The sequence below is a fragment of the Cyanistes caeruleus genome, chromosome 18 (genome assembly GCF_971803275.1).
Source record: "Cyanistes caeruleus chromosome 18, bCyaCae1.hap1.1, whole genome shotgun sequence".
Classification (NCBI taxonomy): domain Eukaryota; kingdom Metazoa; phylum Chordata; class Aves; order Passeriformes; family Paridae; genus Cyanistes; species Cyanistes caeruleus.
Genome location: NC_141718.1, coordinates 3,460,850 through 3,485,862, shown reverse-complemented (window position 1 = coordinate 3,485,862; position 25,013 = coordinate 3,460,850). Strand labels below are relative to the sequence as shown.

Sequence of the window (25,013 nt, the reverse complement as noted above, 5' to 3'; positions counted from 1 at the left end):
GCTTTTAACCATTGCTGCTTTCTTCTCCCGTATAAAACCCTTTACGGGCTTCCAGCCGTCCTTCCCGCTTCCCTCCTCAATTCCTCTTCCAGGATGGGCGAGGTGGTTGGGAAAAGGCATTTCTCACTTGCATTTCTCGTTTGCATTTCTCACGGTGGCATGTGATGGGTTTCAGGCGATCCCTGCCATCCCACACTGAGGGAATGTCCGTCCCAACCTGCCCGCAGAGGGCCTGGGGGTGACAACATCTGGAAATTCTTGGCTCTGAGGGTCTGTGCTCAGCTGGAAAATGCCCCCCAAAATCTTAGCCTGGCTTCTAGGTGCCCCTTCCGAGGGTTGGGTGGGGATGGAGGCGGTGATGGAGCGGGTGGTTTAGGGGTGATTGTGTTGGTTCTGGAGGGGGTGGCGATGGGCAGGGTGGTGATGGAGCAGGACGGGGGCAGTGACCGAGGCTGGCTGTCCCCACCGAGCCCCGCAGCGCTCCGGCCGCCGTGGCCGGGCTCCCTCTGCCCTCTCCCGGCTCTTCCCCGCGCTGCAGCCGCCGCCTCCGGCCCTTCCCCGGCCGGCTCCGCCTGTCCCGGAGCGGGGCGGAGGGGCCCGGGGGCAGCTGGTGCCCGGCTGGAGACGGCGTGGGACGGGGAACTCCGAGTGGGAGCGGAGCGGGGCAGGTCCCGCACCCCGAGAGGCTCCGGGGAGCGCCGCGCCCGCCCCACGCCCGCGTTTCTGTGACAGCCAGGACTTGCTCGCCTCGAACGCCAAGGCACGGCTCGGGATCCATTGGGGCTCCTGGGGGATGATTCTGGGCGGGGACCCGCACAGCTCCCCCGGTACCCCAAGATTCCCGGCACTGGCGGTGACTCAGAGCCCCCGCTCACCTCCCTGAGCCGTCCCGCACCCGCCGCTGTGTAATCGCACCAAGTCACCGGTCATGGGAGCAGCAGGAAGCGGAGGCCAAGGGCATCCCACATCCAGAAATGCTCCTGGCGCCCCCTCACCTCCTTTCAGACCCTTTTCTTCTCCCTTCTCCCCTGCTGTGGGGCAAGCTCAACATGGGAGTTCATTCTTCCCGTATTTCCCATCAAAACTTGACAGGGGAAACTGAGGCACGGCGTCTGGAATCCTTGCTGGGGGGGTGCTGGGGGACAACGGGAAAATATGGAGCGGCTCAAAAGGGGAAGTCCTGGAGCTTGTGCAGCAACACACGACTGTTCCAAGAGAGACCCAACGGGAAGCAAAAAAATTCCACAGGGGAATTTTGTCAGCGTTTTTGAGGAATCGGGGTGATTTTCCAGAGCAGCTGTGGAGGAGGAACAACCTCTGCAAGATGAAAACGTGGCTTTGGAGTCTCGGGGAAGGAAAGCAGAGCTAGGAGCCCTGCTGCCTTTTTCCAATTACCCTAGCTGCTCTAATAAAGATATTGCTTCTCCCCACGGCCCTTCCCGCTCTAATCTCGCCTTGTGAAAGGCATCGCTCAGCAAGGCAGGGAGATAAGTGGTGCAGAGACCCAAAACTTCCCACCAGCGACCTTGAACAGAGAGCTGCTCTGCTCAGGAGGGAAGATAAAGCCCAGATGGTTTTAGGGCTGGTTTGAATCCCTTTTTATAGCCTGAAAGTGAAAGTCTGCAGCTGACAGGGAAAACCCTCAGTGAACTGGAAACCTCTGACACAAGCAGAAAATCGCAAAGTCCTGAGCAGCTGTGCAGGGAAACGGGGGCATCTGTGGGTGGGCAGTGGACCACAACCTGTGGCAGAGGTCAGGGACAGCAGAATTTCTGGGATGGGGACCCTTAAAATTGTTGCCAATGCCTCGATTGCTAAAATGCACACATGGGTGTGGAGCAGAGCAGGGGAATGAAGAAACTGGAGGAAAGGGACGGTGACAAGGAGCACAAATCCTTGATGCTGGTATTTACTGGGACATGGTGAGGTCAGTAACGCTGCCAAGGTGGTCCTGTGAGCCTGGAAGGCCAACCAAGAGCAAAAGTCAGACTGGAGGCTTGTCCCCACTCAGATCCTTCTGTCCCTCTGCACTGGGACCACCCCACACTTGGCTGTGACCCCAGGATATGGCTGGAAGGTCAGGAGAGCAGCCAGGACTTGCAGCCTGGCTTCCTGCAGCATCTCCCACCCACACAGGACCAGTCCACGTCCCGCCACCAACCCTCCTTGCGGGGCTCCTGCCTCCCACCTCATCCACCAACCTCTGCCCGTTCCCTGCCAGATGCTCCCAGAATCCCAGTTCTTTGCCTCCAAAATGTGACCGAATATTCAGCACTGTGCAGCCACCTTCAGGACTAAACTCCTGCGTTTCCCACACGTTTGCACATCCCTGCGTACGCCCAGACATTCATCCCGGGATGAGCATATCCCCTGCACCCTCCAATGCTCCCCCATTCCCCCCTCGCTCTCCCCGCCGCTGCCTGGCTCTCAGTCCCGGTGCCCGGAGCAGTGACTCGCAGCGGGTTTTGGGGTCGAGCCAGGAGCTCCCTGCCCCGGGGCCGAGCTCCGGAGCGCTTTTCCAGCTCCTCCCTCCCTCCCTCCCGGCCGCGGGGATGGGCGGTGGCGGAGGCGGGGGGAGCAGCGCTCCGCCCGCGGGGCCGGGCCGGTGGGAGCCGAGGACAAAGGTGACCGTGCAGGAGCGGTGGCCCAAAGCCCCCTGGCACCGTCCGAGCCCGGATCCAGCGCTCTCACGGCCACCGCGGCCACGCGCGTGTCGTTGATGCCGGTGACCGCCGCAGACCGCAGGTAGAGTGCAGGTGGGTGGAGAGCCCGGCCCGGCGAGGCCACCAGCGATTAGGGGACAAGAGGAGCGGTGGCCTTGCCCGGGTGTCAGGGTTCATGGCCACGGCTCCCTGGAGCGGCAGCCGCATCCACGGCGCCGGCCAGAACCCTCCCTGCGCGCCGGCGCGAAGGTCACCTGTGCCAGGTGACGTGTGGCACCGCGACAAGCCCTGCCTGGGGCTCCTCCGTGCCAAAACACTCTCCTGGAGGGGGGAGCCACAGCCCACCCGGCATCCCAGCCCCTCGACTGGGAGCGGGTTTATCCCAACCATCCCGGCCTTGTTTGTTCACCATCTCCATTTGCTGGGCGCCGGGGCTGCTGCCGGCAGGAACACAAATCCCACGGCTCTTTTCCGTGCAGCGCTGAGCACCCTCTGTCCCCGCAGGGCGCGGAGCCATGAAGCTGAACGAGCGGAGTTTGGCTTTCTACGCCACCTGCGACTCCCCGGCCGACAACTCCGGCTTCCTGTACAAGCGAGGCGAGCGGCACACGGCCTATCACCGCCGCTGGTTCGTGCTCAAGGGCAACATGCTCTTCTACTTCGAGGAGCGGGACAGCCGGGAGCCCGTGGGCGTCATCGTGCTGGAGGGCTGCAACGTGGAGCTCTGCGATTCAGCCGAGGGTTTTGCCTTCGCCATCCGCTTTGGCGGCACCAAGTCTCGCACCTACGTGCTGGCAGCGGAGAGCCAGGCGGCCATGGAGTCGTGGGTGAAGTCGCTGTCCCGAGCCAGCTTTGACTACATGAGGCTGGTGGTGCGGGAGCTGGAGAAGCAGCTGCAGGAGATGGGCGGGGGGCTGGCCGGAGGATGTGGGGGCTCCCGGGAGCCTCCCGGCCCCTGCAAGCCGAAGCCGTCGGGGCTGGAGCAGTCCCGGGAGCGGCTGCCGGCTCTGCCCGCCATCCTGCCCAAGGAGAACGGCTGTGCGGTGTGGAACAACGTGCTGGGGGCGGCCCGGCTGCCCGAGAGCTCCGGCTGCGGGGGGCACGGTGAGGACGGGACCCCGCGGCCGCCGCCGCTGCCGCCGCGCAGGCGGGCGGGGAACGGCGAGGCGGCGAGCGCCGGGCCGGCCGTGGCACAGAGCCCGTCCACCTTCTGCCGGCTCCACCAGCAGTACGGCCGGGAGGTGGCCCGGCTGCGGCAGGACTGGCAGCAGAGGCAGCGTGGCCCCCGGCTCTGAGCGGTGGCTGAGCCCTGGGAAGCTGCCGGGAAGCGGGGCAGGGTGGAGGTGGTCGCCCTTGGTGCTGGCCCCGTCCCCTCCTCGCCTCGGGATGTGCGGAGCTGGCTGTGGTGGCGGTGATGCCACCACACGTGCTGCCATGGCTGTGAAATGGGCAGCACAGGGGTGCCCTCCGGCCGTGCCCCCATGTGCGGGTGGGGTGCCGCAGTCAGCACAAGCAAACTACAGACCGCTCACTGACTGAGGCCTCCTGGGAATCCACCACTGCTCTGGCTCTGCTGGGGCCTCTTGGTGCTCTTGCAGTGGGATCACGCCTTGACAACGTTTGGAGGAGGATTTTGGTGGGACCTCGCCCGCCTGAGTGCCCGTGTGGGTGTTCCACAAGGGAGAGCCGGCTGCTGACTTCCCTTCCTAGCCCAGCACAACACTGAGGTTGGCCGAGCTCTGCCAGATCCCTCTGCTCCAGCAGGATGTGGTTTGAAACTAAAATATCAGTGAGTGCAGCCCTTCCTTAACGGCAGCAGCAGCTCTGTGCGCTCTGGGGAGCTGGTGACACCCAGCCCCGGGCATTACACAGGGAGCAATTGCTGCTCGCAGCCTGGATGGTCAATGTGGGGATGGTCAGACCCTGGGGGAATGCAGCAGCTGCGGGCACTGCCTTGCTGGTGGGTGTTTTGGGACAGCACATCATCCCCATGCCAGCTCACTAAGGGGAAGCATCGCTCGTGATGGCAAATGGGAATGTGTGTGTCAGCAGCAGAGCGTGAGGAATGATTCATGTGCCCAGCTGGTGCCTCATGCCTGTGTTTCTCTCGTATTTCCACCATGGACAGTCAAACTGCTGGCCCAGAGGTGGGGTGACCCACCCTGGAGCAGGGGGGAGCAGTCAGGGTATCCTGGCTTAGGGCTGGGTGGCTCCAGCTCTCTTTGCTCCCTTGGGACAGACACAAGATTTTCCTACAATAAAAGTTGTTTCAGAATTTCCCTCCCATCCATGGTCCTTGTTTGTGCCCCTGGGGAGGGGTGTCCAGGTGAGAATTAATGCTTTATTTTAGTCCTCCTCTGTCCCCACCATGTCTGTGGGGCTGTGTCACCTGAAGGGGACATGGCCAATGCCAGGGTCTTGCAGTGCCCTGGAGCCCCATATCTGCCTGCAGGGATGGGGTGAGATGGGATGGAGCCACCCTGGGAACATCAGGACACCCCGTGCCAGAGTGGTCCCTTGGCAGGGGCAGCTCTTAACCAGGACAAAATACCTGTCCCTCCTTCGCTGGGACCAGGGGCTCTGCCCTTGTGAAAGTGGCCAGCACATCCCCATGTCCCTGCCCACACATCCCCACCTGCATGGATGCCTCCAGCTTCTCTTTATCACGGCAGAGGCTGTGCAATCACCTCTTGGGGAAACCGAGGCACGAAGCCAGCCAGGGTCACCCACTCACCGAGAGCCCTGCAGAGCGTGGAGCCTGCTCCTGGCCAGGCACGGTGTCCCCCTGTGGAATTTGGCATTTGGAGCAGTGCCGAGGGCAGCCGGGGTGCAGCTGCACCCGGAGCACCCAGATGGTTCACACGGCTCCGTCCTTCGCCGCAGGGGAAGATTCCAGTTTCCATGGCAGCTGGCCCAGCTTCTCCAGACGTTCAGATACCCATCAGAAATAAGTCCTCCTCAACGTGTTAGCTGACAAACAAGCTTAAACAGATATGCAACATATGGATTTATTAATTCATCAGACACTAACAGCCCTGCCTCGTGTCAGGAGCTGCCGACTCGCCCAGCGATGGTCGGCTCCGAGCAGGAGCTGTGCTGAGGAGCGGTGCCAGGTTGGACAGGGCTTTGGGCAGCCTGGTCTAGCTGGAGGGGTCCCTGCCCGTGGCAGGGCAATGGAATAAGATGATCCTTAAGGTCTCTTCTAACCCAAACCATTCCAGGAAACGATGATTTTATGATAAACCAAGCTGAAAGTCGCGCTGGAGGATGCTGAGCTACCCCAGGGGCAGGAGCAAACCTGCAGCAGGGATGAGCACAGGAATTTCATGGGGCAGGATCACACTCTGAGCTGGGCTGATCCCATTTAACACCCTCTCTTTTTTTCCCCCTGTCACTGGGATAATGAGAGCTCTTGCCACAATCCCAAAGCAAAGTTGTGACTTCCAACACCAGGCACCGGGCAAGTGTGAGAGGAATTCCCATTCCATCACCTCTGGACAAAACACACCCCAAGGCCAGAGTCGTATCCAACTTCTGTATTTAGTGGCTCTTTACAGAACTTGTTCCTTTCAAAATTGTTAAACAAAGTTCATCGATCTCATAGAAACTTTTGAAGTACAGAACATGAGCCTAACAAAAACGTGACCGGTGTGTCCCGCTGGCTTTCACACAACAGGATTGCCGCGCTCAGGATTATCCTAAGTGCTTCCTCAAATCCCGTTCCACTAAAGCTCCCTCTAGCACGCAAAGGAGAAGGCAGTCAGTGGTCACACCTCCTCCTTCCACAGCACGGTGGCAGAGCAGCCCTGGGCACCCTGGGGCTCGTCAGGGCAGGGGAGGCAGCCAGGGAGAGCCGTGCCCTCACCCATTGCTCACCCACTGTCACCCGAGTATAAAAATACCTTCTATTCTGATAAAAACGTCTACAGTGGAAAATCAGTCATTGCATCGCCTGGGAGCCTGGCAGGGCCTTGGTGGCTGATGGCTGATGCTGTGTGGGCAGGGGACAGGGCAGAGCAGCCCAGCGTGGGACACTCCACGTGGTTTAAAGGCATTTCGTTAGCAGAGGCTGGCTGGAGGTGGTGGGGTCAGAGAGGTGACAAGGAGCACACTGGGATGGGGCCACCACCGAGCTCCTGTGTCTGCACAGGGTCAGCACTGGGAAGCCAAAGCTCAGTGGTGCCCAGTTGAGGGTGATGTGACATCCCAGAGCTCATCCTGCCATCACTGACATCCACCACCTGGCGAAGTGGGATTCTCCTCCTGCCCAGGCGCTCTCCCTAAAAAAGTGCTTCAGCCCCAAGAGCTGGCTGTGATGCTGGAGAAGCCCCGAGCAGGGCTCAGCCTGTGAGTGTGTGGCTCAGGATTTTTGGGCACTCACCTCAAGCACTGCTGCCCCAGGGCCAAAGCTCAGAGGCTTCATCTTTTTCTCTCCTGCATGGATGGGGAACCGGGATGCCTCGGATGTCCATCCCCAGCGAGCTGGCACCATCCTCAAGCACCACACCCAGGTACATTTTCCCATCCCACTCCCAAAATCCCAAGCTCAGGTTGCTTTCTTTGCTTTTGCCTCCTTTTCTCTCTTCCTTTGGGAGCTGGCACGAGCCGCCGGCTGGAGGAAGCGCGAGGGACGGCGTTGGGACCATGCTACATCTTGTTCCAGAAGGCTATTGCAGACATTTCTACAACATATACAACCGCACGGGACATTCTGTGTTACAAAGGCTTCCAAAAACATAAAACACCAGAACTAAATACATACTCGATGGTGTCAGGGGCTTTAGAGTCTTCAGGGACTAGGATGCAGTCTCTGGCTGGGGCAGAAGCGATGCAGTGTCTTACAGACAGGGGTGGAAACTGCAAAAGTTTCTTAAATTTGGTCAGTCTCATAGTGCTTCTTGATGGCTTTGCTCAAAAAAGTCTTTTCTGTGGGATTTTTTTTTTGTTTGTTTGGTTGGGGGTTTTTTTTTGTTTTTTTGTTTATTTGTTTTTAATCTCATCCAGTGGCAAACTACAAGACTTCAGTGTACATTTAATGACACGACTGCTACATCATCTTGATTTTATAGCTATCTTTAATATCAAAGCAGCTTAAGCTGTTAATAAATTCCAAAGTATCCTTTTATTAAAATATCTAAAAGAGGTCTATAAATATTTTTTGTTTTTTTTGTTTTTCTTTTCTAAAATTGTTCCCAGTTTTTCACATTTAAAACAAAGCCAGAGGGGTGGGGGTGGCTTCATAGAGGGGTGTTCCCTCTTTTCCACTGGCGCTCCTCTTCTGTGGCACCGGCCACTCGTCACCTCTCGGTGCACACTGCATTTATCAAAATATATATATATGTGTGGGGGTGGATATATATATTTAGGGTGTTGGGGGGGGCTCAGAACTCCCACTCGAGGGCCTCCTCGCGGTTGGCAGCCCGCTCCAGGCGGTGGATGATGTTGTTGAGGTTGGCCATCTTCTCGTGGCGCCGCTGGACGCTGGTGCTGAGCCGGGGGCCAGGAGCCGGTGGAAGCGCCGGCGAGACCGGCCCGGCGGAGGATGGTCCTGGTGAGGCTGAGCCGGTGAGGCCGGGCGAGGAAGCTGCCGAGGGCGATGTTGGGGAGACCACCAAGCTGCAACGGGATGACCCCGTGGAGGACTGGGAGCTGTCGGGATGCGGCGGTGGTGGCGGTGGTGGTCCCCCAGCGGTGGCACCGGCTCGGCCTCCCCGCCGCGGGAGGATGCCGGCAGCGGGGGCGGCGGCATGGGGGGCTGCCCCCCGCTCCTCCTGGGGAGGTCCGGTCCCTTCGGCCGCTCCGGCCGGGCTGTGTGAGTCCCGCCGGCGGCTCCAGCCGCCCGGATCCCCCTGCTCCTCCTTCACCTTGACGGGCACGGCGGCACAGGGGGGCTCGCCCCCCACGAACACGGGTTTGTGATCCTCGGTGTCCGAATCGGGGCTGTGGGGGGCCCGGCGCCCGGGGATGGCTGTCCCGCCACTCTGCTCCGGGTCCGTGTCATTGTCCTGCGCGCCCTCCACCAGCATCTCTCGGCGCATCCGTGACCTGCGGGACACGACCGCGGAGGGGTGGCAACAACGACTGTGCCATGGCCACCACACGTCTCCAGCCAGTGGAAACATTGTCCGCTACGATCCCACCTAGGGATGAAACCTGTGCTGCTCCCCAGAGCTGGGCTGCTGTGGGGATGGATCCTGTGCTCCAGGAGCCTCTGTAAGGCATTCCCTCCCACTTGACAGAGCTCCTGCTCTGGGGTGAGCAGGTGGATGTGAGCATGGAAACCTCTTTAGATGCTCAACACAACTTGGGCAGGGTAGCCAAGGCCACCCACTGGCCTGGGGTGCACCTGGGGACCTCCAACGGGTCTGCACCTCCCATCTAGGGAAGAGTGACGGGGAAGGCTGGAAGGGGAACAGTGCCACCCCCTCTGTGGCTCAGCACCATCAGACCCCCAAAGCCCGGGAGCGCCCATACCTGTAGTTGTGGAACCAGTTGATGACGGTGTTGGTCTTGAGGTTGAGCTGGAAGGAGAGCAGCTCGATGGTCTGCTGGGAGGGGTATGGCTCCAGCTGGTAGGCTTTCTTTAGGGCTTCCTTCTCCTCTGGTGCCAGCACCACCCGCGGCTTCTTGATCTGGAGCAGGCTGAGGTCCTGCGGTGGCGCACTGGGGCTGGCGCACTCGGAGCGGGCGCTGGGGGACTCGCTGTCCGAGCCGGTGCTCATCAGCCCATAGCGGCGCTTCAGGTAGGCTGCAGGAGAGGACACCCAGCTGGCACCGCTCACCCCCCGGCCCGGGACCCCCCTTGGCCAGCAGCCCACACCCAGCGGGGCCGTGCCACCCTGTCCCTCACCCTTCTTCTCCAGCTTCTTCATGTCACGCAGCTTCTCCACGTTGTGGGGGTCGTTGAGCCAGAGCTGCATCCGGACGAAGGGCTCCCTCCCCTTCAGGCTCAGCTTGTGCCACGGCTTGGGCCTGGAGAGGAGATCGGACACCGAGCCCTGCGTCAGGCCCAGGATGCTCTCCCCAAACAGCCGCTGGCCTGGGGGAGGAGAAGCAGAGGTGGTTTGAGGGGGTGGAGCAGCGGGACGGGCGCCGCAGTCCCCCTGCAAAGCAGGTGCACCCCGTTTCCCAGCCAGCATCCTCCTGGAATTCTCACGAGCACCCACAGAAAAACATCTGGGAGGGTGTTGCATCTACAGGAATTGGGGTGCTGGATCCATGCAGTCTCACCAGCAGCTCCCAAAAAACCTGGGCAGAGAGAGGGTCCGCACCTAAGTTGTTGTCCGTCAAGACCTCCTTGACCTTCTTGGTGATGGAGTAGGTGTCCAGCTCGGGGGACATGGCCACGATCTCCTGGATGCCCACAGGCCCCTGGCTGTTGGGATATGTCTTCCCGCCCAGCGCAGGCATCGAGCGGCTCTCGGGCTGCTGGTTCTCCTTGCTGCTCTCCAAGGCCAGGGTGAGGGGCTCCTGGCAGCCCTTCTCGTGCTCAGCGGGGCTGGGGGGCGGCGAGGGGGACGGCTGGGGTTCCGCAGGGCTGGCTGTGTGACACCAGGGCAGAGGGGTCAGCGGGAGGGGACAGTGCAGGGAGCCAGCTGGAGCAGGAGGGGAATTTGGGGGATGCCTATGCTAGAGAAGAGGAACCCCAAGAGAGAAGCCAAGCTTCTCCAGTGGCTATGGCAAAGCGGGAGGTGGCGGTGGAGGAATACTTAAAGCAAGAAAATGCCACCAATATGATACAAAAAATCCAGTTATTGCTTTATGCTAGGCGCAAAGCCCAAGATTTTTGATGTGGCTTTCTTTTTATTTTTGTTTTAAATGAAGCAGGTTGGGGATGAAAGCGGCTTCCCAGGATCTGCGTGCTGGTGTTGGAGTTGGCAGAGACATCTCTTCCCAGTGCTGGGGTGGGAGCAGGACAAACCCACTGGGATGCAGGGAATGGACACAGAAGTGGTGGGGACACTGATGGCACATGGGTACCATGGGGACAGTGATGTCACTTACCCTGGGAGGGTGTGGGCTGCTGGCTGATCCCCTGGCCCAGCTGGTCTGTCAGCCAGAGCTGCATGCGGATGAAAGGCTCCCGACCCTTCTGCGTCAGCTTGCTCCATGGTTTGGGCCGCGACAGCATGTCACTCACACTGCCCTGGGACAGTCCCAGCACCTGGGCACCACGCAGGTGTCACCTGCCGAAGGTGGGGTGCGCTCCCCACGGTGCTGGGAAGCTGCCTGCCCTCCACCCCCGTGTCAGGGGAGGGGGAGCAGGATGCCACCCACTGCCACCCACTGCCCCACAGCATGTCTGGACCCTCTGTCCCCTGCCATGGGTGCTGGTGGTGGGTCCCCCGGGGATACCCAGTGGGGTGGGAGGCCGGTCCCCAGAGGACTCCCTGCTCAGGGGACTGGGCATTCCTGGTGGGATGAGTGGTGGCCACTGGGAGACTGGGGTTGGGTCAGACCCTGAAGACTCAGAATCCTCCCAGGGGGAACAGACCAGGGAAGACTCTGGAAGGAGCTGCTGAAGGCCATCAATGAGGCCCAGGCTCTGAGTCACGGAGCAGAGAGGACACCAGACCCCCCTTCTCCAGGCTGGTACCTTCTCTCCGAAGATCCTCTGGCAGATGCCGTTCTTGGCCAACTTCTCCTTGACCTGCCGGGTCAGCTCCAGCGTGTCCACCTCCCTGTACATGTACATCTCGTACTGCTCCGGCGTCAGTGGTGGCACCGTTGGCTTCAGGGTCCGTGGCACGTACGTGGGGTAGTAGGACAGACGCCCACCAGCTGCTGGCTCCGCTCCGGCTCCCTCCGCCTTCATCTCCGACAGCCGGTGGGGCTCCTCATCCGCCGGCTGCAGCTCGTCCTCGTTGGTGCTGCCCTCGCCGGGCTCTCCCCGCGGCCAGCCGCGGCCATTGGCCATGCTGGAGTAGCTCGAGGAGGAGGAGGACAGCGAAGGCGACACGGAGGTGTAGGGCCGGCTGAGCAGGCTCCGCTCCGACGCCCAGTGCTGGTCAAAGTAGGAGCCGGCGTCGCCGATCTCCGACTTCACCTTCCGGATGATGCTCTGGACAAAGGCGGCGGGGGAGAGCACGGCCAGGGGCGTCTGTGGTGGGCCGGGGCTGGCCCCGCTGCCCTCCTCCTGCTTGACGTGGGCCGGGGCGATGTTCTGGCTGACGGTGGCCAGCGTGGAGCGCTCGGCGGGTGCCGCGTCCCCGCTGCGCCCGCTGGCCCCCGACTCCATGTCCAGCAGCGCCTGCTGCTGCGCCTGCATCTCCCGCCGTGCCTGCTCCAGGATGCTCTTGATGGCGTCCTCCGAGCTGCTGCCGCCCGCCCCGTTGGCCGCTGCCTGCGATGCTGACGGCGTTTTGGGCTCCCCTGCGGAGAAAAGGGGTGAGGGCAGCCCCGAGGAGCGGAATGCATGGTTTATTGTGTGGCCGCAATTCAAAGTGCGGGAGAAGAGGGGTTTATCCCTGTCTGGTTTGGACCAGCAGAATCCACAAAGCAAAAGCTTCAACAGCCCAACTCAAAGCCAACTTCTTTTTTGATGATTGCAAAATAAATCCCATTACCAACAATGCGATAGACAAACATGTTTGTTTTCCCTGTCTGTTTTTCCACCGTTCCCATCTAATTTAATTCTCCGGGATTCTGCTTTCTCAGCAGACTACCTGTTTTAATGTATTTCATTTCTTGTAATTGACTGCGAGAGCAGCTGCTTTAATGATTCCTCATGCCAGATGGATTCTGAATACTCATTTAATCATCTGGTTTGGGGCAGGGGGGAGGAAAAGAGTGCATCCAAAGTTTCTGAATGCCCAGATCTGAACTCTGCTGCCTGGGGACTCTCCCATCCCACATGGTGTTTCTTTCCAGCGAGCCCTAAAATTCCCCATGGATGTCAATGGGTGAAACACCATAAAAAAAGCCCATTTTTGGGACATGACCTGCAGCTACAGAGCACCCAGCCACTGGCACCCCTTTGGGTGCTGCTGCCATCGGGCAGAGCAGGGACTCAGCCACCCCCATGGCAGCACCTACCTCCCTTCTGCGACTCAATCTCCTTTTTTGCCTGCTCCAGGATGTTTTTGATGGCGTCGTCGGAGCCGGTCTCCGGTGTCCTGATCCGCGGCGTGATGCTACCTGATCAAAGAGGCAGGATAACAGCTTTGTCACCGGCGCTGGTTTTACAAGCTCCACTTGTATGTCAGGAAGTATTTACTGCTCCTCATGTTTGGTTATTTTTAGGGATGCCGGTTTGAAGACAAATGTCACTCCCGATTAGTCGCTACCGGAGCACAGGGAGCTCTGGTAGCCCTGGCTGCCAGCTCCTGCCTCTGGCACAACTCCTACCAACCTGCTCATCCCAACCAAGGGCACCCTCTCCCCACCAAGAGCGGAGGTATGGGCACAGGGACCATGTCCCCATCCCTGGCACTGCGCCCTCCTGGCTGTGCAGGAGAAGTGTCAATGATGGATCAGATCCAGGGGATAAATCAGAGCCCTTCAGGCTGAAACCAGCAGGTGCATGGACCACGGGTGTGCACTGTCCAGTCTTGGTGCCACCACGGGGACTCGAGTGACCGGCTGCTGCTGCTGAGATGCAGCTGCTGTCCCCAGAGATGGGAGCCACCATCCCACGGCGGTGCCAGCACCACGCCGAGGTTCCGCAGCACTAAAACTTCATTATTTTAACGAAATATTCCCGAGCACATTGATTCATACGGCACGGAACAGCCTAATGAATAATTAAATGGCACTTGTCAGAATAAATGAGTAAAGCACGTCAGGGGATGCAGCTTCCACAGCCATGGGTTGTTGTTAATTGCTGCCGTTTTCCAGGGCTCATCCCACCAGGGAAAAAGTCCTGGTGGGACCAACATCCCAGCCCATCTCGCCAGCACATCACGGCCTGGTGAGCCCCCCTGCCACGGCACGGGGCACCCCAGGGTGCTGCCAGGATGAGCTGGGGTGCACTGGGAGGGGCATCGCTTGCAGCACCCCGGGGCAGGACCAGGGCCACCCCAACCACTCACCTCTCTGGCGCACCTGGATAGTCCTCAGGGCCAGCACGTTCTGCTCGTCGGAGAGGAACTGCTTCATCTTGATGAACGGCTCCTTGCCCTTCACCGTCAGCTTGTGCCAGGGCTTGGGCCGCGCCAGGATCTCGCTGACGGAGCCCTGCGACAGCCCCAGCACGTAGTGCCCGAAGACCCTCTGCCCGATGTTGTGCTTCAGCAGCTGTTCCTTCACCTGGAAGGCGATTTCGGCCGTGTCCAGCTGCTCCTCCTCGGCGGAGCTGCCGGCGCTGCCCTCGGAGGGCTCGCCGGGCGGGCTGGTGGCGCTGGCGGCTGGCACGGGGTGCACGGTGCTGCTTTTGGCCCCGAAGAAGGAGGAGGGGAAGGGCGGCCCCCCAGCGCTGCTCTCGCTCTTGTAGCTGGGCAGCGGGAGGTGGGAGGCCTTGGGGTCCCCTGAAAGCCGCTCGCCCCCCGGGAAGGGGGACAGCGAGAAAGTCCGGGGACCGTCGGGGGCCATGCCGGGGCCAGGCAGTGGAGGGAGGGGCGTGGGGGACGAGGGGTCATCGGCCGGGGCGTGGTGAGGGGATGGGTACGGCTGCTCCATGCCCAATGGATCCTTCCCCGACTCGTCTTCGGAGTGATCCTCCTCTAGAGATGAAGGAGAGAGAGGGAGACACACTAGAGTCCCCCTGGCCACGGCTCCGGCACGGCCCTGCAGCCAAACAGCTCCTGCCTCAGTTTCCCCGGGTGACATCCCCGTCCTTCCCTCACCCCACCACAGCCAGGGCAGGATCCACCCCCGCCACCCACATTCCCATGGATATTCCCAGCAGGGGATGCTGCAGAATCCAGGGTCCCTACCAGTGCTGGCCAGCAGGCTGGGCTTCTCCAGCAGGTACTTCTGGGAGGGGTAGAAAGCCTCCTTCCCCAGCAGCAGGGCCTCCTCCGCCTTCGAGATGCTCTGCAAGGAGCCAAGCCGAGATGGGGACAGGCGGCGGGGACACCGCCGGCAGGGCTGGCACAGCCCGGCCAGCGCCTCGGGACGCGCCGTGGCACTTGCCTGGGGGAGGCTGCAGCCGGCAGAGGCCACCTTCATCGCCTTCAGGATGCTGGGAGGGAGACAAGGGGAGCGTCACGGTGGCACCTGGCCAGCGGGGGTACCGGCACTGCGGGCACGGGCAACGCTCAAGCCATACCTCAGCTCCGTTTTGATCTCCTCGTAGTCTGCCTGAGCCTGCAGCTTCTCCTCCAGCTTCTGTGGAGCAAAGGAGGGGAGGCCTTGCAGCCGGCTCCCGGTGGACACCCGGCCCCCACCCCCGGCACGCCCCAAGCCCCCGCGGGCGCACCTCGATGGCCTCGTTCTTGGCGGCCAGCTGCCCCTCCAGCTCGGCGATCTGGTTGGCAGAGGACTCCTCCAGCTCCTGCAGCGAGCTCTGGAGGTGCTGGACGTCCTTCAGGAGCCGCAGGATCTCCCGGTCCTTGGCAGCCAGAGCTGCCTCCAACCTCGACCCTGAGCACATGGAATAGTTCACTTTGTCCTGCTGGGAGAGGGGACACTGTCAGCTCCCGCCTGCCCCACGTGGGGACAAGGGCCACCCTCCCCACGGGACATGTCCCCATAGCATAGATGAGCCCAGGGGATCCTGGTGACAGAGCCCTGGGCTGGGACAGACCTTCCTTCTGCCCTTAAAGGTCTCCCAGGTGCATTTCGGTGCTGTGGGGGTGCATGTCCCCTTCTCCATGGGAGGCTGAATGGCACAGCCAGCACCCCCACCTCGGGGTGGGAACACTCCTTGGGCATTTTGGGCTTGCTCCCCAACACGGTGGGTGCTTGCAAACACAGAAAGCTCCTCCTGCATCAGTGGGGTGCTCCCAAGTGCAATGGGATGCTCCTGGCTGTGGCAGATGCTGCCAGCTGCAGTGGGGTGCTGCTGGCCCCAGGGATGGTCCTGACCCCAGGGATGTTCCTGACCCCAGAGGATGCTCCTGGCCCCGAGGGGTGCTCCTGGCCCTGGGGATGCTCTCACCCCCGTGGTGCCCGTCGGGGAGCAGCAGGCCAGGCGCAGGGAGCTGTTGACGGCTGCCAGCTGCTCCCGCAAACTCTCCACTTCCCTCTGCGCCGCCTCCGCCCGCTGCCGGAGAACACAACAGGAATCAGAGCAGGCACTGCGGCTCATCCCACCCCACACAGGGTCCAGGATCTGCCCCAACCCGTGCCTCTCCTCAGCATCCCACTCTCATCTCCAGCACCACAAGCCCAGCCCAGATATTCAAGCTCCCGTCGTGTATTTAAGGTCCCCATGTCCTAACACGGCTCCTGATCCCAGTCCCTGGGCACTGGCTGCAGACCATCTCCAGGACACCGGGGTTTTTTCCACCCAAAAGGAAGGTTTTATTTATACAAATTGTTCTTTAGACCTCTTTTATTATCCACATGCATTTATTTGTACCTACATTTTCAGAATTAAATAAAACTAATTAAGAGGAATGGACAGGACCAAGAGCGATTACACCGGAATCTAACACAGGAACAGTGTGGGTTGTGCCTTAAAACACCCGTGAGAGGCTGGAGGTGACAAGTGCCAGCTCCAGGAGCCAAATGGAGCCTGGCAGAATCCCAAACACACCCTTGACCCCACACATGGGGCGGGGGCTCCCACCAGGGGGAGGAAACCTGAGCTCTCCTTCGTAGGGATTCCCAATCCTGGTGCCTGTCAGCCCCTCATCAGTTTTGGGGACAGACATCCAGACCACACAGACGCTCGGGGTGCATGCAGCACCCCAGGGTTCTGCAGGGCCAACCCCGCCAGCTCCTCCAAAATCAGCTCCTGGCTCACCTGGTTGGCTTTTTCAAGGTTGGTCATGATCATGGCGACTTCGTCTGCCCTGTGACAGAAAACGAGAGGTGTCAGCGGGTGTGGAGGCGCAGACACAGCCCAGAATGTGGGAATGAGGCTTAGGGATAAGGACCCTGCTGCTGGAAATAATACAGCTTTCAAAATTTTGTTGTAACTTTAGTCAGAGGCTTGTTTGCCTCTGCCCAGGGGTGGGGGAATTGAAGTATTTCTTCCAAAGAGAAGTGGGGAAGAATTGGGAGTAGCCAGGAGATAAAGAGGGGATAAGCAAATATTAACAAACATTTCCCCCCTGGTGGGTCGGAGACACCTGGTCTGGGAATAGATCGATAAGAGAACCAAAGGATGAGCACCAAATTAACATCCAAGGCTAATTGATTAACAACCAATAGGGGATCAAATACTAAGGGCTGTGTCACTTGAGACCAAAGAACATGAATTTCTGTGGGGTTTTTATGTATAAAAAATCTGGTAAAGAACCATGTGTGATTGAATGATTTTCACTGCACAACCCGGGCAAGCATGGATGAAATAATTTCTGTTGTACATCCCAGCCAGAATAAAATAATGTCTTGGCTCTCCAACACTTAAAAGATGCTGTTGGGGAGTTTCTGTTTTTCCCTCGGTTTCGGTGACACCACGGCTCAGGATGTTCCTGCAGTGGCTTGAAGTGTCTCAGTTCCTCAAGTAGCAGCACAGAGATGTCCCAGTGCTGCCAAAAGTGGCTCAGCTCCGCTCTGAGCACAGCCCAGCCCTGCTGGAACTTACTTGGACGCCGCTTCCTCGTCGTATTTACAGCGCAGCTCCAGCAGCTCTGTCTGGGTGGCCTTCAGCGCTGGCAAGAGGAAGAGGAGGGTGAGCTGTGGGGTGGGGGCTTGGCCCTCCACGCTCAGCAGCCCCTGTCCCAGCCCCACTACCTGCGTGGAGCACTTTGATCTTCTCCTCTGCCTCCCCCAGCCGAGCGGCCAAGGTGACCTGAGCTTCCTGCAGGCCCCTGCGAGAGACGGGCAGCAGGGATGTACCGGGAGCACCGTGTGCCAACCCCACAGCCCCCCAAAATCACCCCTCACAGCATCCCCTCCTCTGCCCCATCACTCACTGAAGTGACACACACCAGTGGACAGCAGGATGTTATGGATGCCCCCCAGTCTTAAGGGGTTTATTGCCCAAAGTGTAAAAAAAATTCACTTTGAGTTGAAAAGGGTCCCTGATCCCCGAGGCTGAAACCCCTCAGAGGGGGTTATGGCAGCCCACCCCCACCTGTAATTAACTGGAGGAGGGGGAAGCAATCAGGGAAAAGTTATTCTGCATTATTTATAGCCTGCACTTGCCAGGAACTTACTCGCAGAGATCTGCAATTTAGGGTTTAAAGATTCTTCATTTGTTTCCCGGTGCAGCGTGTTAAGGAATAACAATGAAGGCACCGAGAAGGCTGGGAGCCTCCAAATTAAAAGGTCATCTAATGAGGCCCATCCAGCGCCCTGGATTCAATCCATTTGTCCAAGCAAAGCCAGGTGCCAGGGGGACAGCGCAAGGGGACAACAGGAGGGGCCTGTGCCGGCTCTGCCCGTGCCTGCTGCTTCCCCAGAACCGCCTGGGACTGGGGATGGACAGACAGACGGACACCGGGAGCGTCTGAGGCGCTCTCAGGGTTCTGAGCAGGATGTAGCCGCTCCCACCCGGACAGCAAAGGGATGGAGAAGGGGATGGACAGACACCCCCGTGCGGGAGCGGGGACAGAGCCACCTGTCCCCACAGCGCCCCAAAACGAGCCCATTCCCGGCACTCACGTACTTTTGCTTGTCTGCCTCATTTCTCTGCAGCGAGGTTTCTGTGCTCGGCGCTTTGCCGTCGAGGCCGGGGAGCGGGGGCTCGGCTGCCGGCGGCTTCCCCTCCCTGCGCTCTGCGGGGGGACACAGTCACACGGCTGCGGAGGGGACAGCAGCGGTGGCCAGGGGGCGGCTCCTGGCCCTGGGCACACCCCGCATCCCAGGGATGCTCAGAGGCGGCAGCCCCGCTGCCACCACCCTCCCTTTGGTACCTTTGGTGCTGCCGAGCTCCGGGTGCTTCTTCCAGGGCCGGCTGAGATCCTTCAGGGGCGGCTCGGGCTCGAGGCGCTGGAGCTGCTGCAGCCGATCCTCCAGGCTCCGGGCAGCCTCCAGCACAGGAGCGGCGTCTGCGGGGGTGGGATGGGCGGTGAGCAGCAGGAATGACCCTCACAGACCCTTCCCCACCTCCCCATGCCGTGGGGACACCCCGGAGTCCTGCAATTCCAGGAGCCATGGGGACATCCTGAGTCCTGCAATTCCAGGAACCATAGGGATATCCGGAATCCTGCCATTCCAGGAGCCATGAGGACATCCCTGAGTTCTGTCTTTCTAGGAGCTGTGGGGACACCCCTGAGTCCTGCAATTCCAGGAACCATAGGGATATCCAGAATCCATTCCAGGAGCCATGGCAATATCTTTTAGTTCTGCCTTTCTAGGAGCCATGAGGACACATGGAGTTCTGCTTTTCTAGCAGCCATGGGGACATCCTGGGTCCTGCCATTCCAGGAGCCATTGGGATATCTAGAACCCTGCAATTCCCAAAGCCATGGGGACACACCAAGTCCTCCCTTTCCAGGAGCTGTGGGGACATCCCTGAGTCCTGTCTTTCCCAAAGCCATGGAGATATCTGAACTCCTGCCATTCCAGGAGCCATGGGGACATCCCTGGCGTCCTGCCTTTCCCAAAGTCATGGAGATATCTGAACTCCTGCCATTCCAGGAGCCATGGGGACATCCCTGGCGTCCTGCCTTTCCCAAAGTCATGGAGATATCTGAACTCCTGCCATTCCAGGAGCCATGGGGACATCCCTGGCGTCCTGCCTTTCCCAAAGCCATGGAGATATCTGAACTCCTGCCACTCCAGAAGCCATGGGGACATCCTTGGTGTCCTGCCTTTCCCAAAGCCATGGAGATATCTGAACTCCTGCCATTCCAGGAGCCATGGGGACATCCTTGGTGTCCTGCCTTTCCCAAAGCCATGGAGATATCTGAACTCCTGCCATTCCAGGAGCCATGGGGACATCCCTGGCGTCCTGCCTTTCCCTGCCAGCCCCGAGGCACGGAGGGACGGGCAGGGGGCTGGGGGCCATCACCTCCCGGCAGGAGCCGGTGGCACCGGCGGCACCGGCGGCTCCGGCAGGGCCGGTTTAGGCACAGACAATGGAGGTTTGTGCCGAGGTAAGCAGGTGCATCCGGAGCCGTCCGTCTTCCCTCTGTCAGCATTACACCATCATTAGCTAGTGTCTGCTCAGCGGGGTGTGCCATTATGTCTCCCAGGGCTGATGTAATTATACATTGACATAATTAACCCAGCAAGCCCATTAAGCAGGCCAGCTAAAAATTCATCTATAATTATTTGTTGTGTGCATGCTAATGAGTCCATCTGCACTGCCATTGTACAACATGAACAAATTAATTTACAAGTCTGGATTTTTTAATAAGTTCAAGAAAATGCCTCCTATTGAGCCAGGTTAATATAGGTTTGGGTTTTTTTTTTTGTTGTTGGTTTTTTTTTTTTGGTAGAAAAGAAGAGGAAAGAAAATAGATTTGAATTCTCCAGGGTCAAGAAGTTAGGCAAACAGGGAAGTGGGATGGAGTTGGGCATGCTACCGTACGGCAGGGACACGTGGCAGGCATCCAAGGGTGAAAGATAATAACAGCCATGGAAAAAAATTCCAGCAACTGGCTGCCTCCACTCAGAACGGGACACAGAGAGCTCTGCTGCCGGGCAATTCCCCGGCTGAGATGGAACGGTGTGGGATGAAGGAGGCCGTGTCATGGGATTTGGGGGTCAAACACAGCGCTAGGTGACTTTGGGGTGAATCTGCCCCAAAAGATGGAAGATTTGGTCTGTGCCCACAGGGATGCTCCTTACAAATGAGAAATTCCAAGACATCCTCCAAATGGGATTTGGGGTCAGTCTGCCCCACTGCTGCCCTGCCACCCCACAGCATCCCCATGGGATTAGTGACTGCCAGACCAAAAGCCCCTGGAGCAGCCTCCTGCACAGGAAACCTTATCCCTTCATTCTTTTTCTTTTTCTTATCCATTCATTTTTGGGACATCCCAAAAACCCCGTGAACAAGGGAACAAGGGGTTTGTGCCAGGATTCTGGCCATGAGGATCCAGAGGCAGATGCTGAGCGCTGTCAGCTTTGGCACTGGCACAGGGACTCAGCTCCAGCTGGGACCCTCCTGGGATGTTCATAGCATCCTTCAGCTCCTGGTGTGTCTCAGCTCAGCATCCCACAGGCTGGTTCCCCACCCAAAGGTGTGGGATGGCAGTGTTGCAGCATGGCCCCAGTCAGCCTGGATGCTCCCACAGCCATTAATAACACCCAGATAAGGACATGGATAATTAAACCCTGCACTCCGGGGGCTGCCGGGGTCCCCCCTGCGCTCCCCAGCCCCAGGGGTGCTGGCAGGAGGCTCCGTGCCGGCCTGTGAGCTGTCTCCATAGAGATAAATGCTGGGACAGGCCCTCTTTGATCCACACCAGCAACTCCTCCTGCCTCCAAGATGAGAAATAATATGGGAAAAATGGGTCTGAGCGATAAAGCACCAAGGATTTTCCACAGGTCAGCATTTTCCTTCCCACGAGCTGCAGCCCTGCTGGTGAGATACAGCTGGGGTGATGCCCTCGTGTGCTGTTCCCTGTTTGGAGCTGCCAGCCTGGGATGGAATGGTTGGGAGCAGGGTTTTGGGAAGGGAAGAGCAAATCTTTGCGACAGCCAGGGCAGCAGATGCCAAATTCCCAGCTGGAATAACTACACTGAGCTAATGCCACACTCCCCTCCATGGGAAACGCCATCCCTGGCTGTGGGGCCGGCTCTGGCTCTACATGTGGGATATTGGGGTGTAGTCCCTCTCTCCATGGATCACACCCTCCACTGGGACAGGTCAGACCTGACAACCGGCGGGTGACGGTGACGTGAGGGACGCGTGTGCCTGACCGGGACCCGAGGGCACGGCACGCTCTGGGGCCGTGGTGCAGCATCACCCACAATCCCAGCTCCCCTGGGGAACAGGGTGTCCCTGCCCTGGCACCCTGACCTATCACTCCATCACCCACTAGAGGGACATTTCAATATATTAATTATAAATAAATACATGTATAAGTGCCACCACTAGCTGGCGTCATTGGCCATCCTTTAGTGGCACCGGCTGTGCTGCAGCAGGAGCACAGAACCTTGAACTATCCTGAGCTGGAAGGGACCACAAGGATCCAGGAGTCCAACCCCTGGCCCTGCACAGGCAAGCCCAGCAATCCCGCCCTGTGGGTGTCCAAAGTCTCCTGGAGCTCTGGCAGCCTCGGGGCTGTGCCCATTCCCTGAGGAGCCTGGGCAGTGCCATCACCCTCTGGGGGCTGAACCTTTCCCTGACCTTCAACCTAAACCCCCCTGACACAGCTCCAGGCATTCCCTGGGCCCTGTCCCTGTCACAGAGAGCACAGATCAGAGCTGCCCCTGCGCTGCCCCTCGTGAGGATGCTGTGGACTGGGATGAGGGCTCCCCTCAGTCTCCTCCAGGCTGAACAAACCAAGTGCCCCCAGCTGCTCCTCACATGGCTCCTCCTCCAGAGCCTTCACCATCTCCATGGCCCTCCTTTGGGTGCTCACCAACAGGGATGGGGGCAGTTCTGAACTCTCCTCACCTTCTCCTGAGCAGACACAGCTCCAGGGAGCACCTGCATCCCTGGGGATCACCAGCTAATCCCGGTGGGAGGGCCATTCTACCCAGCCCACGTTCCGTGTTGCTGCTGCCTGGCTCCAGGAGGAGCACAGGTCACCTGTGGGGCACCCACGGGACACCCACAGTACCTCCTAGCATTGTCACCTCTCCACGGCCTCTCCTCTGCCACCCCATCCCAACCTGCTCAAGCACATCCACCAGCACCCTACCAATCCCTCCACGAGTCAAAGTCAGCCTTAAATCAAATCATCCCCAACAACAATGACATTAATTATGCTTTTAACACATTTTACTGCTTCCCCCCCTTCCCTTCACGCCACATCTGTGTGAACAATATCCAAAAGATTTACGGTTTTCTCCCGTAATTACAGACACACAGCCAGCTCACTTATCAAAATACTTGCTGAGCAATCAGGCTCCGTTACAGTCTCTGCCAGAGATTTGTGTTGACAGCAGCCATTCAAAGCAAAAAATGTCGAATCAGGACTTATGTGGTGCTTGGAAAGTATTCCACAAAGAGTTCGCCTGTCGAGAGACATGTGGACACGGAACAGACGGGGACGAACCGCGGGAGGGAGGATTTGGGGAGCAGGAGGGGAGAAAGAGATGATGCTGTGGAGAAACAGAGAGAGGAGAAGAGAAGGAGGAGTGCAGAGAGCACAGGGAAGCAGTTTTGGGGCGTGCATGTGTGTGCATCCATGTGCAGGCGGGAGGAGCCGGCGGGTGAGCGTGGGGAGGTGGGGAGGGAAGATAACTGGGTTCTGGAAACCGAGCTGACATTTGGTTCTCGTAGCACAGGAGAAAATTTAATGAGGACAAAAATATGTCTCCCTAATTCCCCAAAGAAATCATTAAAACATTTTGTTATTCCTAAATGTCTGGAAAATGAATTAGTGGCCCTGCAGGAGCCTTTCCGTGCATCTTCAGCCGTTTGCAGCTCCCAGTCCCCGACGTGCTGGGGGCAGCTCCGTGCCTGGCGCACATGAACCCCCAGAAGTGGGGAGCAGCGGGAGGGGGCTCTAAACCTCTCACTAGGACCAGCTCTGCCAACACAAACCTCAGGGCTGCCCCGTGCCTCGGTTTCCCCCTCCCAGGACGGCGCGGATGACAGAAGAAGGATGTCCCCACGGCTCGTGCCGCGAGCAGGCGCTCGGCCGTTTCGGTCAACTTACCGTCAAACAGACAAGTGGGAATAGCCGCAGTGTTACTACACGGGCTGAGCAAATGTATTCCTTTCCTAATGTCAAGATGCATTTGGCTCAGGGGCTGAAACACAGCGATGGCAAAAGCTGCTTCCTCTCCTCTCTTCGGCTGGGATCTCCAGAGCACCATGCGCCGGCTGCGGTCGGCGACGCCAGCCGTGCCGGGGACGGTGCCAGCCGTGCCGGGGACGGTGCCAGCCGTGCCAGGGATGGTGCCAGCAGTGCCAGGGATGGTGCCAGCAGTGCCAGGGATGGTGCCAGCAGTGCCAGGGATGGTGCCAGCCGTGCCGGGGATGACGCCGCGGTCCTCGCTGGCTCCTCTGGGCACCGGCACGCGACTCGTTAGGCAGCCAGGTCGCCACCGCGCTGCTTACCTGGAGCTTCGAGCAATTGCTTGTAAACGCTCAGGAAAGCCGTCTCAGCCTCCTTGCTTCTCTTACTAAGTGCAATCACCTGCGGGGAGAGGGATAAAGGGGTCAGGGGTGGGCTTGGGAGGAAGGAACAGGCCGAGCCAGCGGGATCGGTGCCACCAAAGCCGGCACACGGGTCCCCCCAGCACGGCTCCGTGCCCCGCGCAGCCGCTCGCTGCCTTTGGCTAAACTCCTCGCGCCGCTGCCATGTCACATCGCCCTAAATCATTGATGTGCTCTGAGTAAATGAAAATTATAATTTAATGTCGGCGCTTAAATAAGAAATAAAGAAGCCTGCCCGTTGTTGTGCCTGCCGGGCCGGATCGGGCGCACGGCCTTCCCCAGCTGCCCTCCCAGGATGGTGCTGGGGGTGGAAGTGATGCTCACACCAGGACTGGAACATGTCCTCCTGTCCCTGTCCCCCTTGGCTGTTGGGGTACTGGAGTGCTGGTGACACACCAGCCCCATCCCAATAACCCAACATTCATCTGCTGCGTGTTCCCATCCAACATTCATGAGCATTAATCATTTAATCCCTTTTATTTTTCAAGACACAGTGACACCTCGGGGCAGGGGCTGCTGCCCACCAGGTCCCCTTGGTAACCCCTCCCATCCAGCCCCACCTGGATGGGGCACCAGAGGGACACGAGGGCACAGGCATCAGGGATGGAAGTGACCCATTCCCAGCAGGAAAACCTCCAGCTAGAGCCAGACTGGGCACTCACACCAGCCAGCGATGGAGGAAAAGGTGCCCACCCAGCAGACACGCTGTTGTGACAGGGAAATAATCAATTAAATTGCTCTTAAGCCACCGATGGGCTAATTATGGAACCAAGCCTGAACTTTGGGCCTCAGTCTGGTGGCAGCTCCCACGCAGGAGCGTTTTTCCCTCCTCTGTGCCAGCAGAGCTCCTGGCTCACCCCGGCAGCCCGGATTGCCGTCGCTTGTCATTCCAACCCAAAGCAAACGGCTCATTTGTAATCCAGCAGCCACCTGAGCAAGCCGCCTTCTCCTCCGGAGCTCGCAGGCACTGGAGCACAAAGATCATTTTTCTATTGTTAAAATTGTATAAGCCAGGCTTTTTATAGCGGCTCGTACACAAACCTACTTTCTCAGCACTGCGGTTCCAGCAG

At 59.2% G+C, this 25,013-nt stretch overlaps 2 protein-coding genes across 9 annotated transcripts in view; one reads left to right on the top strand and one right to left on the bottom strand.

The window, feature by feature from the left end:
• The first annotated feature begins 2,619 nt into the window (after window positions 1-2,619).
• Window positions 2,620-4,942, top strand: PHETA1 (PH domain containing endocytic trafficking adaptor 1). Of its 2 annotated transcripts, none has more exons than XM_086855906.1 (2): window positions 2,620-2,745; window positions 3,168-4,942. In XM_086855906.1, exon 2 carries the CDS (start codon window positions 3,179-3,181, stop codon window positions 3,956-3,958), a length of 780 nt encoding a protein of 259 aa, XP_086712032.1. In that variant the 5' UTR covers window positions 2,620-2,745; window positions 3,168-3,178; the 3' UTR covers window positions 3,959-4,942. The 2 variants fall into 2 exon arrangements, with proteins under 2 accessions (XP_086712032.1, XP_023804466.2); XM_023948698.2 differs by having other exon boundaries at window positions 2,620-2,756.
• Window positions 4,943-7,885: 2,943 nt separating this feature from the next.
• Window positions 7,886-25,013, bottom strand: part of CUX2 (cut like homeobox 2) — a 60,944-nt gene continuing 43,816 nt past the window's right edge. The window contains exons 1-20 of one of the 7 annotated variants that reach the window (XM_086855973.1): window positions 23,845-23,921; window positions 23,441-23,534; window positions 18,572-18,706; window positions 18,325-18,433; window positions 17,448-17,524; window positions 17,299-17,365; window positions 16,513-16,561; window positions 15,703-15,807; window positions 15,022-15,216; window positions 14,872-14,930; window positions 14,736-14,784; window positions 14,537-14,636; window positions 13,694-14,323; window positions 12,699-12,800; window positions 11,260-12,035; window positions 10,668-10,827; window positions 9,935-10,204; window positions 9,514-9,702; window positions 9,138-9,411; window positions 7,886-8,708 (exon numbers count right to left, since the gene is read on the bottom strand). In XM_086855973.1, coding sequence (XP_086712099.1) covers window positions 8,045-8,708; window positions 9,138-9,411; window positions 9,514-9,702; window positions 9,935-10,204; window positions 10,668-10,827; window positions 11,260-12,035; window positions 12,699-12,800; window positions 13,694-14,323; window positions 14,537-14,636; window positions 14,736-14,784; window positions 14,872-14,930; window positions 15,022-15,216; window positions 15,703-15,807; window positions 16,513-16,561; window positions 17,299-17,365; window positions 17,448-17,524; window positions 18,325-18,433; window positions 18,572-18,706; window positions 23,441-23,522 — 4,092 coding nt within the window. In that variant the 5' untranslated portion in view covers window positions 23,523-23,534; window positions 23,845-23,921 and the 3' untranslated portion in view covers window positions 7,886-8,044. Of the gene's footprint in view, window positions 8,709-9,137; window positions 9,412-9,513; window positions 9,703-9,934; window positions 10,205-10,667; window positions 10,828-11,259; window positions 12,036-12,698; window positions 12,801-13,693; window positions 14,324-14,536; window positions 14,785-14,871; window positions 14,931-15,021; window positions 15,217-15,702; window positions 15,808-16,512; window positions 16,562-17,298; window positions 17,366-17,447; window positions 17,525-18,324; window positions 18,434-18,571; window positions 18,707-23,440; window positions 23,924-25,013 lie in introns of those variants that run through there. The other 6 variants (XM_086855971.1, XM_086855972.1, XM_086855969.1 and 3 more) reach the window with 6 other exon arrangements.

What these genes read in the sequence shown, in the direction of transcription:
- PHETA1 (XM_086855906.1), top strand. Translation starts at nt 3,179, where the DNA reads ATGAAGCTGAACGAGCGGAGTTTGGCTTTCTACGCCACCTGCGACTCC.